General features: G+C 40.1%; 1 protein-coding gene across 1 annotated transcript in view; it reads left to right on the top strand.

Annotated features, from left to right (window-relative positions):
* FYB1 (FYN binding protein 1) overlaps positions 1 to 19,632 on the top strand; it is a 70,555-nt gene that overhangs the window by 32,940 nt on the left and 17,983 nt on the right. Inside the window, exons 6-14 of the mRNA XM_074953918.1 lie at positions 383 to 503; positions 2,172 to 2,331; positions 5,404 to 5,548; positions 9,016 to 9,041; positions 10,847 to 10,916; positions 11,973 to 12,113; positions 13,388 to 13,419; positions 14,823 to 14,892; positions 18,387 to 18,501. Of these exons, the coding sequence (XP_074810019.1) occupies positions 383 to 503; positions 2,172 to 2,331; positions 5,404 to 5,548; positions 9,016 to 9,041; positions 10,847 to 10,916; positions 11,973 to 12,113; positions 13,388 to 13,419; positions 14,823 to 14,892; positions 18,387 to 18,501 (880 nt within the window). The remainder of the gene's footprint in view (positions 1 to 382; positions 504 to 2,171; positions 2,332 to 5,403; positions 5,549 to 9,015; positions 9,042 to 10,846; positions 10,917 to 11,972; positions 12,114 to 13,387; positions 13,420 to 14,822; positions 14,893 to 18,386; positions 18,502 to 19,632) is intronic.

Below are 19,632 nucleotides of genomic sequence, written 5' to 3'. Positions count from 1 at the left end.
CAATTTATTTGAGCATAAGCTTTCGTGAGCTACAGCTCACTTCATCGGAGTATGCATCTGATGAAGTTAGCTGTAGCTCACAAAAGCTTATGCTCAAATAAATTGGTTAGTCTCTAAGGTGCCACAAGTACTCCTTTTCTTTTTGTGAATACAGACTAACACGGCTGTTACTCTGAAACCTCTCCCATATGTAGCTCATCCATGCAGGACCAGCCACCATAGGGTTCAGAAAATGTTTTCATGCTCTTATTAGGAGAAGTCTCCTCCTAGCTGCTCTTGCTGATCTTGGAAGAGAAAGCTCTAGTGAGTGCCTACCCACTTCTGCCCACTTGCTTCCACATTCATCCCCTTACCTGTGAAATAATCTGTTTTCATTGTTCAGAGCCACATCAAAAGAACAAGAAAAGAAGAGAGAGAAGGAAGAAAAGAAAAAATTGGAACAAGAGAAGAAAGAACAAAGGGAAAAAGAAAAGAAAGAGCAAGAAATCAGAAAGCGGTTCAAAGTAAGGTCCCTTTCTAGCAGGCTACATACAGAAGTGAGGCAGTCATTATTTAGCCTTGTGCATTTTAAAACATACATTACAGTGCAAGGACACAGTTTGGCTGCAAAGCTGCATGGTGATGCCAGCTCGCTTGGCATTTGGGGTGAAGGTTTGTCCCCTGGACAAAGCCTCAGGAACGGCTCGATCCTCGATCCAGCTGGCCCCAAAAGAACTTAAACACACACTTGAATTTAAGCATGTGAAATTTCCCGTTGAAGTCACAAGTATTTCAGTGCTTGCAGGGCCTGATTCTCATTTCCATAAAGTCTCCTGTACGTGCACTGGTAGTGTAAAAGGGCCTTAACATATATATAACTGTACTTTACAGTTTACAGCCCCTTTATGCTGCTAAGGTAGCATAGAGGGGCCTTAGTGAAAAGGAGAATTAGGTTCACAGTGTTCACATGCTTAAAGTTAAACACATGCTTTGCTTAACTGGGGCTGGAGCACCTTCCAGGATTGAGCCTGTAAATGACCTTTGCCTGCAGGAGCAACACTTGGGACAGAAGTATGAAATCTCCCAGTTCAATAGAGAGGTTGGGAATGAGGCACCTGTGCAGCTGAGCCACAGCCACTGCTAAAGCCCATGGTGTGTAGTAGTGAGCCAAGTTCATTGTGCCCCAAAGCCCTGTATGCATAGTTTGTAACCAATGGACCCATGCAGTCTGCAAACCCACTAGTCATTCTCCACCAGCCTTGTTGCCTGCCCACAACCCCCTGCCACGTTCCTACAAAGAAACCACAGTGATTCTTCTGTGTCTAGGGCATCCCACCACTGTGGAAAGGCTGCAAAGATTTGGCACTTGGGATAGTAAATAGTGGACACCATAGCAATGCATCTACATGTGTGTTTTTCAGGGATCTGGCCCCAAAATCCCTTTCTCACACCGAATTCTTGGCTGGAGTATAAGCATTAACATCCTCAGTGTTTTTAGGCTATAGACCATCCTATCATGGAGGCTAAAATGTATCATTATCCATAAATGCAAACACGCAAACAAACACCTTGGTGTATTTATCTAAACAGATATCTTCTCTTTTGTTGCCCCTAATGCACAGACTTTCTGCACTGCTCCACATGGCCACTACCCAATCTACAATCAAATCTGTCCCATAAGCCACTTCTTTCATGATGCCTGAATTCAAGAAACTGGCTGATTGTGGCCAGCTTCTGGATACTTGGGGATCATCTGTACAGCATATCTTGAAAAAAAGATCATTATGTGTTGGTCAGCACTTACTCATACGAACAGTCCTATTGAAGTACATGGAACTGCTCCTGTGAGTAAATGAATGTTCACCTATGTGAACAAGGGTTACATAATCTAGCCCTATGTTATTAATCCATTGTATTCTCAAGATGTGGCCAATTACTATCTCAACTACTTTAATTATATGCTGTATCCCTCCCCTACACCCTTTGCTTTTTAGTTTGTCTTTAAAGTGTAAGCTGTTCGGAGCTGGGCCTATGCCTTTGTGTTTGTTCGCAAAGTGCCTAGCTGATGTGGGTGGTACTGAAAACAAATTATTATTGTTTTGTGTTTCATCTGAATTTTTGTCAAAGCAATCAGCACATCCTCCGCATGTTAGTATGTGTGTGTGACTTCTTTTATTGCTTTTTCTGTGCAGTTATCAGGACCCATCCAAGTCATTCATCAGGCACGAGTTTGCATGGACTACAAGGGAGGGAAGAATGAGCTGACTGTCAAACAGGGTGATAATATTGAAATCATCCGTATTACAGACAACCCTGAAGGAAAGTGGCTGGGCAGGACAACAAAAGGATATTGTACGTTTTGATTCTCCACTTTACCCCTGAATGTTTGCCCTGTCAAACACTGACTGCCTGAGTACACACAGCATTACATGGGAGAGTAATATTAGCTAGGCTGGGTCCCCAGCCAATATGGACAAGGACATATAGCATAAATTGCCAAAGCTCATACTGCTGTGCTAATCTGACATGGGGCACAGCTCGTACAGTAAACTTATGTACAATAAGAAAAGGAGTACTTGTGGCACCTTAGAGACTAACCAATTTATTTGAGCATAAGCTTTCACATCAGCCACACTATCAGAGGCTCGTTCACCTGCACATCTACCAATGTGATATATGCCATCATGTGCCAGCAATGCCCCTCTGCCATGTACATTGGGCAAACTGGACAGTCTCTATGTAAAGAATAAACGGACACAAATCAGATGTCAAGAATTATAACATTCATAACCCAGTCGGAGAACACTTCAATCTCTCTGGCCACTCGATTTCTGATCTCAAAGTGAGTATCCTTCAACAAAAAAACTTAGAAAACAGACTCCAACGAGAGACTGCTGAATTGGAATTAATTTGCAAATTGGATACAATTAACTTAGGCTTGAATAGAGACTGGGAGTGGTTGAGTCATTATACTAAGTGAAACTATTTCCCCTTGTTTATTATTCCTCCCCCGCCCCCCCCCCCGCCCACTGTTCCTCAGACGTTCTTGTTAACTCCTGGAAATGGCCCACCTTGATTATCACTTCAAAAGGTTTTCTCTCCCCCCACCCCACTCTCCTGCTGGTAATAGCTCATCTTAAGTGATCACTCTCCTTACAATGTATATTTTTTCATGGTCTGTGTGTATATATAAAATCTCCTCACTGTACTTTCCACTTTATGCATCCGATGAAGTGAGCTGTAGCTCACAAAAGCTTATGCTCAGATAAATTGGTTAGTCTCTAAGGTGCCACAAGTACTCCTTTTCTTTTTGCGAATACAGACTAACACGGCTGCTACTCTGAAACCTGTCCTTATGTACAATAGAGTGTCAAATTTAGAGATTCTGGGATTAGTTAAGGACAATGGGCCAGATTCTCACTGGAGCTACACCAGTTTACACCCACTGAGGATGTGGCTCAGTGTGTCTGCCTTAGTGTCAGCACCGGAGCTTGCTTCTGTGGAAGTATTTTAAGAGCTGTTAAAAAAGAGAGAGAGATTAGATTAGATAAAATGTTGCATTCAGAAGACTAAAGGACCCGATATTCCCCTCATTTATAGTCACTGGAGTTACACAGATGTAGGACTGGTGTAAGTGAGAGGAGTATAAGTAAGAAGAGAAGTAGCCTTTAGAACTTCCTACTTCAAGAGAAAATGGGAACATTCCAACTTTTTATCTGAATATTGATTCCCAACATCAAAAGTTGTTTTTGAAATCAAAAATGTATCTTTTCTTTTTCCCCTACCCTTAGCCCCAGCCCCTCCCACACATATGCAGCTAGGGCCAGATCATCAGCTGGTATAAATCAGTGAAATAAGTGGAACTATGCTCATTTACACCAACTGAGGATCTGGTCTCTAATTTACAGAGACCCGGGCATTAGGGTCTTGATCCAGCAAAGCATTTAAGCACAGGCTTAACTTCAAGAACATTAGTAGTTCCATTGACTTTTATGGGACTACTTGCATGTTTAAATGCTTTGCTGGATCAGGGCATAAGTGATTTATGAGAAAGGGCATGCTAATTTATACTTTAAAAGAACCTTTCATTTTTAAAAATACGTTCTGTTCGGGACGTTTTATACACACAGAAAAAAATCTCTGTAGGGGAGTTATGGTTCTTGTGCAGTTGTTGCAAGCCAATTAGTTTCACTTATTTTGGCTTGTCATAAACTGATTTTTATTTCAGCAAAAGCAGAAGTTGTACCAGCCTTCCCATTGGTGAAGGTTAAAGGTACAACTCAGTGTAGTTCATCAATGTTTCAACCGGAATCTTATCTGCCTACTTAAAAGCATACAAACAGATAAGGGAGGGGAGGGCTTGAAAAGGGAACGAGAGTATCAGATGGTATAAAAAACAGTATTTATAATTCACTTGAAATAAGGAACAATGGCTTTGTTTGTAATTTACTTTCCAAGTTTCCATCATATGTTTTCTTTTTTCCAGTTATTTAATTTTCATGTGGAATTCACATGTAGGTTAGAGGGAAATGCATCAGAAATTGGACTACTGCAGCAGGAGAGGAGGAAGGTTTTCTGTGCTCATTCCTATGTGCTTTTCTCATTTTTGAAAGAAGATATTTATGCTTATTGTCAAATACAGCCTGTGTAGTCAGCAAGCCCATCATTTTATCGCCTAGCAGATACAGTGTTTAAATCCATCTTATTATAATAGATTTTTTGCCAGGGACATCTACATAGTGAAGTCAAGTGCAAGTGATAAAGATGGAGGTTCCAATCCTCAGATGAGCTAAGCTGCTTTGTACTGCTCCTCCAGCCAGGATACCCAGGTAGCAAGAGGATCACCCCCATGTAGGCTGAATCTGCAGTGGCAAAGGGCCGGCATAGTAACTCCTATGTACTTCTCTATGAGCTCACAATATAAGGAGTGTGGCTATAATGTCCCTGCATCTCAGTGCTCTATCTACTAGCCTGTTTGGACCATAGACTGCTCTAAGTTACGCTGGAGGACTGGCCATTTGCACAGTAACCCCAGGATTAACTGAGAAAAGGTGTCTTAAAGCAACTTTGCCACTTGCCACACTCCCCACCAGCTGCATTGCACACTCCTCTGCTACAGCTGAGCATCCGACCCAGGGTCTCTAGTGGATATCACTGTAGTGATTATGTCAACAAGGGGCCTGATTCTCCTATGACCCAAGTGTGTCTAAATCCATTGAATTCCACGATGTTACACCTGATTTGCACAGTGTAAGTGGAGGAGATAAAGGCCCAATATGCTTAGATTCAGACATTTCTATAGAGTTATTCAGCCACACAATACAACTGTAATCATTTGAGTTCTCAGCCTTCTATTAAAGTCCTTCCTTAGCCGTTGTGAAATGAAAATTGTTGCTGCTTGATCATAAGCTTTCATTGTTTTAGATGGATACATTAAAACAATCGTGGTGGAGATTGACTATGATTCTTTAAAAAGAAAACAAAGACCTTCCATGAGTGCTTCCCTGCGACGAGTAGACAATGACCAAGAAGTGTATGATGATGTTGGAGAGCAGGACAGTATCAGCAGGTATGTGTGAACCCACTCAAGGAAGTTGATTTAATCCAATTTGATAGATTAACCCAACCAACCCAAATGAGGGAAACTACAACACTGAAACAAAGCATTTTTAATTTATATATTCTTGCTGACACAAAACATCAGATTTTAAAATACCTGAAATTACAGTGAGTATGATTTAAAAAACAGCATATGCTGGTCTGAGGCATTTGAGTTTTACCATAATATTTCCTGTACTTAGAATGGGAAATACTACAAATTCCATGGTGAAGTTCACAACCATGGCACATTAAATGCTGCTTGTTTAATGATACCCACTGTATGAGTTGGAGGCATTGTGGGACTTCTTTCCAGGCAGTCTGTAACTTTAAGTTACAGTATCTAAGCCAATCTGTTCAATATGCCTGTCTTAGTCAATATTTTCAGCTTCAGAAGCCATCTTGCTTGTTTAATCAGGCATCCGAATCATTTCATGATTCATTTCAGCTCTAGGTTCAGAACATTAAACTGTCAATACAATCAAAACAATACTGGGTGACATAAAACTTACTGTCAGATCTCCCATAAAGAGTTGAGATGTATGAAAGAAGACAAAATTCTACCTCGTTTAGCTAATTACATTCTCTGTGAGAAGAAAATGACTTTGAACTGCAAACTCTGGATGAAATCCATAAATTCTTTTTCAGTAGTTACACTGCTTTAGTTTAGGTAAAACCTCCACTGACTTCACAAGGACTTCAGGATTTGGCCCAATGAGATGCATGCTAGGCTGTGAGCAGAGTGGCTGTTCTCTATTTACCACAATTTATGACACTGCTCAACTTTTTACAAATATAAAACAGACTCTTGTAGCAAATGAAAAACAGCTAATCATATAAGAAAAATGTAACTGGCCTAAAAAGAATGAAGTAGTGAGAGAAGTAAGAATGAAAGAAGGAATCCAGCATCTAGAAGCATTTATGCATAATAGAGGATAATAACAGTGGAAGTGTAGAAAATACTAGCAGAACTCCATAGAAGGAAATGAGATGAACTGCAGGACTCCCATCGATGAAGCACAAAACGGATCACAGAACAAACAACACAGTTCTCTCCTTCTCTCTTAAAGTTGCATGATGCCCTTTCTAGTCCACAGGTACAAAAGGCCCTAAAAGCGAAGGAAGCATTGCAGCTGCACAGGTCTACTCCTCACTCCCATGCATTCCCTCAGCCCATAAGCCTTGGGCCTTCTGTGTCTCTTCACACAAATGTGGAGGGATGTTTGGAGGCATGACTGGGATAGACCTTGGGAGGGATCAGTGGCTAACATAGTTAACCTCGCAGCCTCAACAAATGCCATAGCCAGGCTGTGGAGGATTTCCCTTCTGGAGGAGAATTCTCCAGTGGCATGGCAGCCCTCCTATTAGTATCTAGGATACTCCCCATCTCTTGACACACAGGTGTGGCTGGAATAAAGGGGAGGTGGCTGGGTTGCGGCTGCACGCAGCTTTTCCTCAGCTGCCAAAACATCCCCTAGCTGCTCTGAGCAGCTGGACATAAAATAACAGGATAGTATTTTCTCCCTATTTTAAGAGGGGCCCAAATGAGCAACTGGTGCTTCCCTGGAGCTGGGAGCAGAGAGGTTGCTTAAAGCTACCTTCCTCTGCTGCGCATTGGATTATGCCAATCACAGTTTAGCCATACCGGAGAATCAAGCTACACTCACTAGTCCAGGTCAGAGTCAATTCCAACGTTAATTACCTCACTGCAGAAGCATTTTTAGACCTCTCCTTTTCATGATGGATATTACAATCATCCATCTCAATTCAAGGAATTTAGATGTGCTGTGTTTTCAACAGCCAATCAGGACGGATGCATATTTATTTATTAAACTGGATAATTTAGAAAATAGTTGACTAATTTTGTGGGTTTAAGGATGATTCCTTATACTTTTGTGTATTACTAATAACAGTAAAAGGCTGTACAATGAATACAGGGCTGGAACTTGCTTTTAGGCCCTGTAATTCATTAAACCCTTCAAGCTATATTCTGGCATTTTTATCTTCTCTAGTGATTTATAGCCTTGTATTCAGTTCATGAGCTTGAATTATCCTGCATATATCAAAATATCTGACACATGCACCAATATGTTTTGAGACCAACATAAGATCCCCATAATAAAAAATTCACTGACCAAAACTTATTGTAACTGGTAATGTGCCATTGGTAATTACTCCAATTTTTAATAAAAGCCTAAGACGGCTGAAGTTCATGATATACTGAAATTTGATGGCATGAGGCATTTTAAAGAAAAAATGTTATGTATGGTTTTGATTTGAAAGTAGGAATGCTTAAGTTGCTATAACCCTGCTATTGGTTGCATTGAATCACAGTTAGAAAAATGAGCTCATACCAATTTATATAGCACTTGGAATACTCTAGGAACATGAAATTTAGAAAATTAAGGCATCATTTGATCAGATCTAGTTAAGGTGTATTGTCATAATTTCATTTATTTACCTTTATGTCTTATGAAAATGGCATGATCGCGGATGGAATCTTATCTATATATACATTGAATTAAAGTTTTGGAGTCAGGTTATGCCACCCTTACTTACAATAAGCAGTACATTAGTCCATTAATAGTCTCACTGATGTCAACAGGAACATAAAGTACATCTAAAATTAAATACAGTGATGAGTGCCTTAGCAATACCTACAAATATAAATAAATAGTAGCACTTCTTTCTGAAATCAAATGAAAATGAGGCTTTGTTGGAAATTGCTAACTATGTTTTAAAGAACAAGGAGCAAATTTTCTGCTCACGTAAATTGGCACAACTCTATTGTCTTCAGTGAATCTGTACCAGTTTATATACACACAGAATTTGGGTCCTAACTTTTATTACGAGATCGAGTCCCCTTATTTGTTTTTACATTAAACACAGAGCTATAGATAATTGTACCATATTTCTTCTAGAATGCTACTTTATAATAGTCTTGGGTGCCTCTTTCCTTGGGATGAACTATTCCAGAGGAAGTGGGTAGAGGCAGAAATTGTTGGAGTAAAATACTAGGTTACCAGAAAATATTTGACATATTCAAATCATTAGGGTTCATCTCTCTTCATATAAGAGCCTATTCATTCATGAGTGGGATGAGGAGCTCTCTTGTGCATCAGTGAGAGAGAAACCAATTTCTGATTTTGGGTGCCTAATGGACACTAATCTATCATAGTGATGAGTGTGGTGAAGAAAGACAGAGAGAGAGAAAGAATTGGTACATTTGGGCATTTAGAAGGTCAGTATTTCGGCACACAAAATGGACATTTACTTTCCTGAGTGCCCATCTGAGCATCTAGATTTGGATGTAGTATTTGGATGGATCCATGTGTTTTAAAGTATACTACATTTAGAGCATATGTCAAGAAAAAGTGTGGGTGTTTGTTGTTTTCTCTTTACAATGAATGAAAAGTTTTTTAACTTTTGTTCTTCCAGCCAAAGTGGTCGAAGTGGAACTGGAGGTGAGTTTTATTTTTATTACATATATTTTTTGGTTTGTGTTTTATTTAGTGCTTACCCACAGATGCAGACCTTTGTGATTTCCAGATAATGGGGTAATTACCCACAAGTATGCAAATATTATTTAGCAAGTGGTAAACTATGAGGCACAATGGTTTAATGCAGTTGTCTTTCACCTGTGGAAACTTGGATGAATCAGACACAACACCTTTCTTGGTCTCTTCTCCTCCCCCCCCCCGCCCCCCAGCAACACAGAAGGAAGATCCCACCCAACTAAGTATTGTTCTCAGTTGACAGTCTGAGCAGAGAGGTCAGAGACTGATTAAAAGGACAGGAGTACTTGTGGCACCTTAGAGATTAACAAATTTATTAGAGCATAAGCTTTCGTGGGCTACAGCCCACTTCATCGGATGCATAGAATGGAACATACAGTAAGAAGAAATATATATACATACAGATAAGTTGGAAGTTGCCATACAAACTGTGAGAGGCTAATTAGTTAAGATGAGCTATTATCAGCAGGAGAAAAAAACTTTTGTAGTGATAATCAAGATGGCCCATTTAGACAATTGACAAGAAGGTGTGAGGATACTTAACATGGGGAAATAGATTCAATATGTGTAATGACCCAGCCACTCCCAGTCTCTATTCAAACCCAAGTTAATGGTATCTAGTTTGCATATTAATTCAAGCTCAGCAGTTTCTCGTTGGAGTCTGTTTTTGAAGCTTTTCTGTTGCAAAATTGCCACCCTTAAATCTTTTACTGAGTGGCCAGAGAGGTTGAAGTGTTCTCCTACCGGTTTTTGAATGTTATGATTCCTGATGTCAGATTTGTGTCCATTTATTCTTTTACGTAGAGACTGTCCGGTTTGGCCAATGTCCATGGCAGAGGGGCATTGCTGGCACATGATGGCATATATCACATTGGTAGATGTGCAGGTGAACGAGCCCCTGATGACGTGGCTAATGTGATTAGGTCATACGATGGTGTGACTTGAATAAATATGTGGGCAGAGTTGGCATCGGGCTTTGTTGCAAGGATAGTCTCCTGGGTTAATGTTTTTGTTGTGTGGTGTGTGGTTGCTGGTGAGTAGCTTCAGGTTGGGGGCTGTCTGTAAGCGAGGACTGGCCTGTCTCCCAAGATCTGTGAGAGTGATGGGTCGTCCTTCAGGATAGGTTGTAGATCCTTGATGATGCGTTGGAGAGGTTTTAGTTGCGGGCTGTCACTCTGAAACCTGACTGGACGGGGAGACTGAACTACCCTTTCACTCCATCAGGTGGTGTTCATAGATCAGGATTGAGGCACGGGGAGAGGGGGGAACAACACCAATATGGGGAAGCTTGCATTGCTGCTGCCTCTGATTCACATCTTCTGTACATGAATAGAGGATGTCAATCTTTAAGAATGTCAGTCTGGCACCTTTATGTTCATCTGGCACCTTTCACCTGTACTAAAGTCACACACAAAAATAAAATTAAAAAGTTACAAACCCTGTTACTGAGTTGGTCAAACGCATAATAGCTCTCCAGTTTTCATCAATTACTTATTTGTTTTCAATGTTCAACTTATTATTATTGGCATTATTTTATTTACTTACTACCGGCCAGTCTCAAGCTGGTATAAATCAGAAGAGCTTCATTGACAAAAGGAGCTCTGCTAATTTACACCAGCTGAGGACCTAGCCCAGTACATTTAACATTACAAGTGCCTCAGAGAAGTGGCAGCCTATAGCAAACTAGTGGTTAATGTCCCACTGTAACAGAATCGGAGTATTCATGGATTATTTCACTTTTCAATCTATTAAAGTGATGTTCCCACCTCCTCTTCCTGATGAAGAAATTTATGATGGAATTGATGACGAAGATGTTAATGCTAGGTAAGTGTTTATATCATTTATGATCGTTACCCATTTGAACTCAGTCCCATAGCTTTTTATTTTAAATTTGGGATAATCATTAACAAGTATTTGGCTAGCTCTTCAGTTGGTGTAAACATGAATGGTTCCATTGACTTCAGAAAGACACACAGAACTTGAATGGCACCAAACTATTCCAGCAGTGAACAGAATCAAAAACAAGAAGGTATGAACTGAAGATAAGAACTGAGCTCTATGGTACTTCTGGAGAAAATTTTTTTTAAACAATAGGATAATTAATATGTGGAATGGATTAATAAAGGCAGCAAAAGAAGCTGCATCCAAAACCCAACTGAACACAATGATCCTTAGAGGAAAGAGAAGAAAGGTACAGATGCTAGCTTGCTAAATGACAACATACAAACATTAAATGTGAATGACCTAAAAGAGATGGATCATTTTTTTCCAGTCCAGGATGTTACTTATTATAAATGCATAAAACAGGGAATACTTTCTGACTCCTTCCACTTTCTGTCTCCTATACATTCCACTGCACTGTTGGGCAGGTTTCCAGTGCAATGCAGAGTTGTTCTTAACACTTTCTACTTTGCTGTAAGTACACTGCAGTATGTCTGATCTTGTGTGCTTGTGCTATATAGGCCTCAGTCTGCAACCAACACCTCTCAAGCAGACCTTTGCAACTGCACTGAGCCAATTACAGGCTTGGGGCCTTAGACTCTGATCCTACAGCACATACCTAACTATACTCAGATGTCTAGTCTTATTGAGCTGCATAAGACTATGCAAGATTTAGGCATGTGGTTATGTATTTCCAGGATCTGGGCCTTAGTTAGCCACTGGTTTTTGCACGGCTGTTGTTCTAATAGCATTTTTAATTCTATATTTATTAGGTACGAACATTTTAGAAAATAAGTTAATAGGTGTCTATTCTCACTTCATGGTATGCCCCTAGTTCTCACTAAGGAGAATTACGTGCATCAACCAGGAGCTGAAAATGGCCAATTTAAGAGAGACTGTCCCATTCTGCATTGTGATAATTGCATGCATACTCCAAAGGTCTATATCACAGGATGAAGATAAGAATGACTCCCGGTCCTGGGGACTTTTGAAGATGTTAAAGGGAAAAGATGACAAAAAGAAAAGTGTACGAGAGAAAACAACCAAAGTCAATGAGGCAGAAGATAATGGAGGTTCCTTGTAAGAGTCTGCCATGAAAATACAGTGCACAACAACTAATCCTAACATAGTGTTGATCATGTGCTACTAACATGTTCTCACAGCAACTTAATCAGTCACGAATCAAACTGCACACAGATAAACAGACTTTGAAATAATATTGCTCTCTGTTACCTACTGCAGCATGTCCTTTCCCATGCTATGCTATCTTTAGTAATGACAGAATGTATGAAGCACATACATTTGACTTCAGATTCAAAGAGAATAGATGTCCCAATCCAGCACAGCATGTACACACATTCTTAAGTTCTTCTCTATTCAGTAAAACATTGATTTCAATGGGACTTCAGCATGTGCTTAAAGTGAAGCATGTGCTTAAGTCCTTTGATGAATAGGGATGGACTGCTGAACTGGGTCAAAATGCTTAGTAATTGATTTCTGCAAGCTTATAACATGAAATCATCCTATAATATGGTCTTAGAACTGTCCAGAGGACATATTTTCAGTTGTAGAATATAAGCATTCTGTGTTAACAAAATGTTTTTATTTGCCCAAAGAACTCAATCACTAAATTAAAATATTATTTTTGCTGTGAAAAACAGGGCTTTATTCATCAGAACATCCCAGCTACTTTGTGCCTTTCTGGTGACACGACTTTGTTATAAACTCAGCAGAAGTTACTTTTATTTGCATCGCCAGCATGGCACTAACCAGCTGCTGTATACTGGTGAATCTGGCCCTATGAGCCCAAAATATGGATAATATGCAAAACAGAAGAATTGCAAAGATGGTCTCCTCCTCTTACCAGATTCTCCTCCTATTCAAAAAACCTCTCCAATTCTTACAAGCAGTTCTCCATAATTTCTGATTCCAAACACTCAATGAAGCCACAAATCACATGCTCTCTGTCTAACAGAAGACTATGAAATATGGAGAAACATTAAAAAAAAATCACAGCAGAACCCCTTTATTTGGTCCAAATCTGCTCCCATTGGCTTTGTCAACAATTACAGTTTCTGGGTTATCTCCCACAGTTGTCATACGACTGGCGCATCTCCTCCAGTGTTATCAGGGAAGGAGAAATAGAGTAGAAATAGAGTACCCCAGTTCTGAACACGTTTACCTGATACACTGGTAAATACCACATGCCCGTTTCTAGTGTTGGCGGAGTGGCACAAATTTAACAATAGGTAATGTGCAGCACCAGTGTTGTGAATTGGCTATCACGGGTTTAAATAAGGAGAAAGTCTGTTCATTTGATTATAATTATTTAATGAAGATTGCATTTTTTTCAGCATGAATCCTCCAATAAAGATGTTTGGGAAAGGTAAGCAATAACCCAATGTAATTTTTTACTGTTTTATTTTTATATTAATTCTTGCAGCATAATGAAGTTCACACCAACACTGCTGCATATATTGTTCTGAATTGTGTTATTCACAGAAAAAAAAATATCAAAAATAAGAATCAGGATTTCCCATTGATTAAATTTTGAAATACCTTAGCTGACCTACAAATGTAATGTTGGGTCTGTAAAAGGCAGTGTACCTTTAATAAATTGTCATGCTTTTTTGCTTATGAGTCATAGAATCATTGAAGTGTAGGACTGGAAGGGACCTCAAGAGGTCATCTAGTCCAGTCCCCTGCACTCAAGGCAGGACTAAGTATTATCTAGCCCATCCTTGACAGGTGTTTGACTAACCTGCACTTAAAATTCTCCAATGATGGAGATTCTGCAACCTCCCTAGGCAATTTATTCAAGTGTTTTTTGTAATGTCCATCCTAAACTGCCCTTGCTGCAATTTAAGCCCATTGCTTCTTGTCCTATCTTCAGAGGTTAAAGAGAACAATTTTTCTCTTCCGCATGTCTTATTTCATTCATCATACAGTATAAACAGTTGTAGTTAGAAAGAAATATTGAATGCATGGTTTTAAAAATGTGCAATTACACAGAAGTGATGAACAGTTTTGTTTTGTTTTTAAATAATGCACTCTTTTGTTAAGGCCACAAACACTGGTAAATATCAACCCAACTATAGAATATGAAGCAAATTCTTAAGATTCTTGTTGCTGCTGCCTAAAACCAGAACTTAAGCCTACATTTCCTGTAATCACTTTTTTTAGACACTGACTGACTTGATGTGTTGATCAACAACTAATGCCTTTCTGCAAACATAGAGGTCCAACTTCAAAGTATAATTTTGGGGCCTGATTCTCACTTATGCTATGGCCTCTTCCCACCGCTCCAGCAGTGTAAAATATAAAGTAGTCATAAAGATAACATAAAATTGATTCATACCCAGTATAAGGCATCTTTATGTTACCAGTGTGGTGTAAAATGGCCTTAGTGTGAATGAAAATCAAGCCAAAAATACATACTTTGAGGTAGCACAGTGGGAAATGACCTAATTAAATTGAAGATTAAAGGCCACTGCATTAAACAACGTGTGCTAAAACTTGTTTAATCTTAAAAAGATTAAAATGTCAGTGAATACTCATTGTTTATTATTAATTGTTTTATTCTGAAAAGACTGGCTGATTTTAGTGTAAATTTGTCCTGCATGGTGAGACAATCCACAATGAAAAGCTGCCTGTTAACTATAAAATATATGGATACACTTCATGCTGCAATGTATTGTCCTCTTGAACATACATTTTGTTACAGCCTGGGACTGTATCCACTACCCAAAGACTGCATACTAATCTTTGTTTTGAACCCTGCTGTTTCAGATGCAGGAGAGAATGATGTTTATGATGATGTAGAATCATCCGAATTCCCTCCTCCACCAATAGAAACTGGGTAAGTGAAAATAAAAGTTATACTTGTGGGAAAAGATTATATATGGTGTGACACATTTTCAAAGTATTTGCTAATGGCAAATTGTTACATTACTCAGCTTGTGTATCTTGTTTGCTGTTGCCAGGTACTGTAGTTCTCGTTGCCTGGGTGTTGGCACTGTAAATTAAAAGTTCAAATCCTGCATTTGCAGTTAAAGCAACAATGGAATTAGGCTGCTAGAGTAAATAGGCTTTGCAACATGCCCTGAATTTCAACAAATTCAGGCTCTGTTGGCCGAAAGGGAGAAATGAATTCCAGAGTCAAGGACTTCCTGCTGTAAATGCCCTGCCTTTAGTCTCTCTGTTTAAACCTAGGGACTGATACCTTGTGTGCTATGGTTGATCTCAGCTGCTCCAGTATCATGTGAAGAGAGAAGGCAATCATAGAAAATTGGGGTTGGAAGAGACCTCAGGAGTTCATCTTGTCCAACTCCCCGCTCAAAGCAGGACCAACCCCAACTAAATCGTCCCAGCCAGGGATTTGTCAAGCTAGGCCTTAAAAACCTCTAAGGTTACATCCCTAATGTATCCAGGACCCAAACCACTTAGAGACTTATGTGTTACATTAACACCTGGTTTTGTACCTGGAGATGAACTGGCAGTCAGGGCAGAGATGTATTATACTAATATTATGTATTTTGATGTATTATACACCGGGATCAAAGATGTGACTAGGGAAGAGTATAAAAGAGTATATGACCAGGGAAGAGTATAAAAATATTGCTCGGGCATGTAGGAATGAAATCAGGAGGGCCAAATCGCACCTGGAGCTGCAGCTAGCAAGAGATGTCAAGAGTAACAAGAAGGGTTTCTTCAGGTATGTTGGCAACAAGAAGAAAGCCAAGGAAAGTGTGGGCCCCTTACTGAATGAGGGAGGCAACCTAGTGACAGAGGATGTGGAAAAAGCTAATGTACTCAATGCTTTTTTTGCCTCTGTCTTCACGAACAAGGTCAGCTCCCAGACTGCTGTGCTGGGCATCACAGCATGGGGAGTAGATGGCCAGCCCTCAGTGGAGAAAGAGGTGGTTAGGGACTATTTAGAAAAGCTGGACGTGCACAAGTCCATGGGGCCGGACGAGTTGCATCCGAGAGTGCTAAAGGAATTGGCGGCTGTGATTGCAGAGCCATTGGCCATTATCTTTGAAAACTCGTGGCGAATGGGGGAAGTCCCAGATGACTGGAAAAAGGCTAATGTAGTGCCAATCTTTAAAAAAGGGAAGAAGGAGGATCCTGGGAACTACAGGCCAGTCAGCCTCACCTCAGTCCCTGGAAAAATCATGGAGCAGGTCCTCAAAGAATCAATCCTGAAGCACTTACATGAGAGGAAAGTGATCAGGAACAGTCAGCATGGATTCACCAAGGGAAGGTCATGCCTGACTAATCTAATCGCCTTTTATGATGAGATTACTGGTTCTGTGGATGAAGGGAAAGCAATGGATGTATTGCTTCTTGACTTTAGCAAAGCTTTTGTCACGGTCTCCCACAGTATTCTTGTCAGCAAGTTAAAGAAGTATGAGCTGGATGAATGCACTATAAGGTGGGTAGAAAGTTGGCTAGATTGTCGGGCTCAACGGGTAGTGATCAATGTCTCCATGTCTAGTTGGCAGCCGGTGTCAAGTGGAGTGCCCCAGGGGTCGGTCCTGGGGCCGGTTTTGTTCAATATCTTCATAAATGATCTGGAGGATGGTGTGGATTGCACCCTCAGCAAATTTGCAGATGATACTAAACTAGGAGGAGTGGTAGATACACTGGAGGGCAGGGATAGGATACAGAGGGACCTAGACAAATTGGAGGATTGAGCCAAAAGAAATCTGATGAGGTTCAATAAGGATAAGTGCAGGGTCCCACCTGAACCCAATGCAGCGCTACAGACTAGGGACCGAATGGCTAGGCAGCAGTTCTGCGGAAAATGACCTAGGGGTGACAGTGGACGAGAAGCTGGATATGAGTCAGCAGTGTGCCCTTGTTGCCAAGAAGGCCAATGGCATTTTGGGATGTATAAGTAGGGGCATAGCGAGCAGATCGAGGGACGTGATCGTTCCCCTCTATTCGACATTGGTGAGGCCTCATCTGGAGTACTGTGTCCAGTTTTGGGCCCCACACTACAAGAAGGATGTGGATAAATTGGAGAGAGTCCAGCGAAGGGCAACAAAAATGATTAGGGGTCTGGAACACATGACTTATGAGGAGAGGCTGAGGGAACTGGGATTGTTTAGTCTGCAGAAGAGAAGAATGAGGGGGGATTTGATAGCTACTTTCAACTACCTGAGAGGTGGTTCCAGAGAGGATGGTTCTAGACTATTCTCAGTGGTAGAAGAGGACAGGACAAGGAGTAATGGTCTCAAGTTGCAGTGGGGGAGGTTTAGGTTGGATATTAGGAAAAAACTTTTTCACCAAGAGGGTGGTGAAACACTGGAATGTGTTACCTAGAGAGGTGGTAGAATCTCCTTCCTTAGAAGTTTTTAAGGTCAGGCTTGACAAAGCCCTGGCTGGGATGATTTAATTGGGGATTGGTCCTGCTTTGAGCAGGGGGTGGGACTAGATGACCTCCTGAGGTCCCTTCCAACCCTGATATTCTATGATTCTATGTATTACACTACTTGCTAAGAGGACCAGTAACTAAACAGGCTGTCATACACTTCCTTTGCTGACTTTTCATCATAGACTTCAGTACAGCCCCAGTAGAAAGCATGTCAGTAACCCAATCTGGAGGTGACAAAGACACAGAACATTAGCAACATCCACATACAAAGGAAGGACCAGACCCACCATTTCCAGGCTATTTCAACAGCCTCCCCGTGTGAAAGGTTCTGTGGTTTTCAGCCCTAGAAAGATCAGAAAAACAGGAGGTGGAGTCAAAGCTCAACTTTCCAGAAGTGGAGGGATGGAGGGTGACAAAGGAATTCAGTCTCTGCCACAGACAGTCTGACAGCATCACAAGCATGGAAATAACAATGGCACTCTAGGTGGACCTTGTGTATATTTGTGTGGTCACATAGGCTTAAGGCTGCTATTCTGTGAGAGGCTAGAACTATCCAGGCAGCTCCACAATTCATCTAGATTACAAAACCTGTTGCACAACAAGCATACATGTTCCCCAGAAAACCACATCCTGCATAGGGTTCTAAAATGGTGTCATTTATCTAATCTATAGTATGTAGGTGAGAGGTATTTTTTTAATAGTTTTCTTATTTTGTGTGGGTAGTACTGTACATAAATAACAGTCAGAACTCACATACACCTAATAAACATAGAAAAGAAAATATCCCTACTTTTCTATGCTTTTAAAAATCCAACTCATAGTGTGTAATGATTATCCATATTAGCACAGTAGATGTAAAAGAAATTGATCAAAGACAAATGAAGTGTAAATGCAAGTTTACTGAAGAGTCTGAAAGTGTATCACATCCTATCACATGTTACTAATTGTGTTTTGTCTCTAATCTGGTGTTTTAGATCATCATTAATGATGAAATCTCTGAGCCTCGGAAGGGGTAAATCAGATGAGAAAGACACACGAAAGCTTAAAAAGATGGAAAAAGAGGAGAAAGAGTTCAGAAAAAAGTTTAAAGTAAGTCTTATTTGAATACAATCTAAAAATGAAAATACTTGTATGATTTATTCTCTAATTTGTAAATTATCCATTGATTTCTTCTGCCACTGAAAGGTAAAGTACTAATTTTTGGAGATCACGTGATCAGCTTTAATGGAATAATATTTACTCCACTCAATATTTTAAACATAGCTTTAAAAATTCCAATCATCAGCATTGATTTCTCCCCCTAAATGTCGATCTTGCAAAGCTTTACATAAGAAATCCTATCAATTTAAATGGGAATACTACAGCAAGTAAGTATATTCTGCATGAACAAAGGTTTCAAGGACAAGGCTTATCTCAGTTAAGTCAATACTTGATTAACAATGAAATAAAAACAAATAAAATCAAAGCAGTTTTGAGTGAGTTGCACATAGACACAGAGTCAGTGAGTGCTTGTAATAATTGACAATTTACATCTTCGTAGTGCTGAGCAAAGTTAGATACTTGATCCTCACAACCACCTTTTGAAGTAGCAAAATATTACTATTCCCACTTCTTTAGATGATGGAACTGACCCACAGAGGTGAATTCAGAGGTGCTGAGATCCTCCGTTTTCCTGAATTAATCAGGGGTTATGGGCGCTCAGCACCCTAGAAATCATAAGTGACTTGTCCAAATCAGTGTGAAAACTCAGATTAGAACTCAGGAGATTCTGTAGCCAACTCCTCAGTCAAGGAATTGACCTGCTTCAGACTTTGGCCTTCATCCATCTGACACTCTTTTTGGTAAAGTTAAATTAAACTGCAGATGTTATAGTAACATAAAATCTATATATCTTTTAGTTGTGTGTTCCTGTGGCAACTTTAGCTCTTTCAAATGACAGTTTAGGAACAAAAGTTAGTGCAATGATGTAGACTTATTTATATTCAGACCCACTGGATAAGGGCAGCAATTTTCAATGGTGCTTAACCCTGTCTGGCTGCCATTTGAAATCAATGGCAAACTTAGGCCAACGCTCAGCACCTTAGAAGTATAGTAATTTGTACAAGATTAATTTACATTGTGAGGGCTTCTGCCTTATGTCTAGTATCAGGAGGTAGCCATGTTAGTCAGTATCCACAAAATGATACATCTGAAGAAGTAGGTTTTTTACCCACGAAAGTT

Source organism: Natator depressus, chromosome 5 (assembly GCF_965152275.1).
Source record: "Natator depressus isolate rNatDep1 chromosome 5, rNatDep2.hap1, whole genome shotgun sequence".
In the NCBI taxonomy this organism is placed as follows: domain Eukaryota; kingdom Metazoa; phylum Chordata; order Testudines; family Cheloniidae; genus Natator; species Natator depressus.
This window is presented reverse-complemented; position numbering and strand designations above follow the sequence as displayed.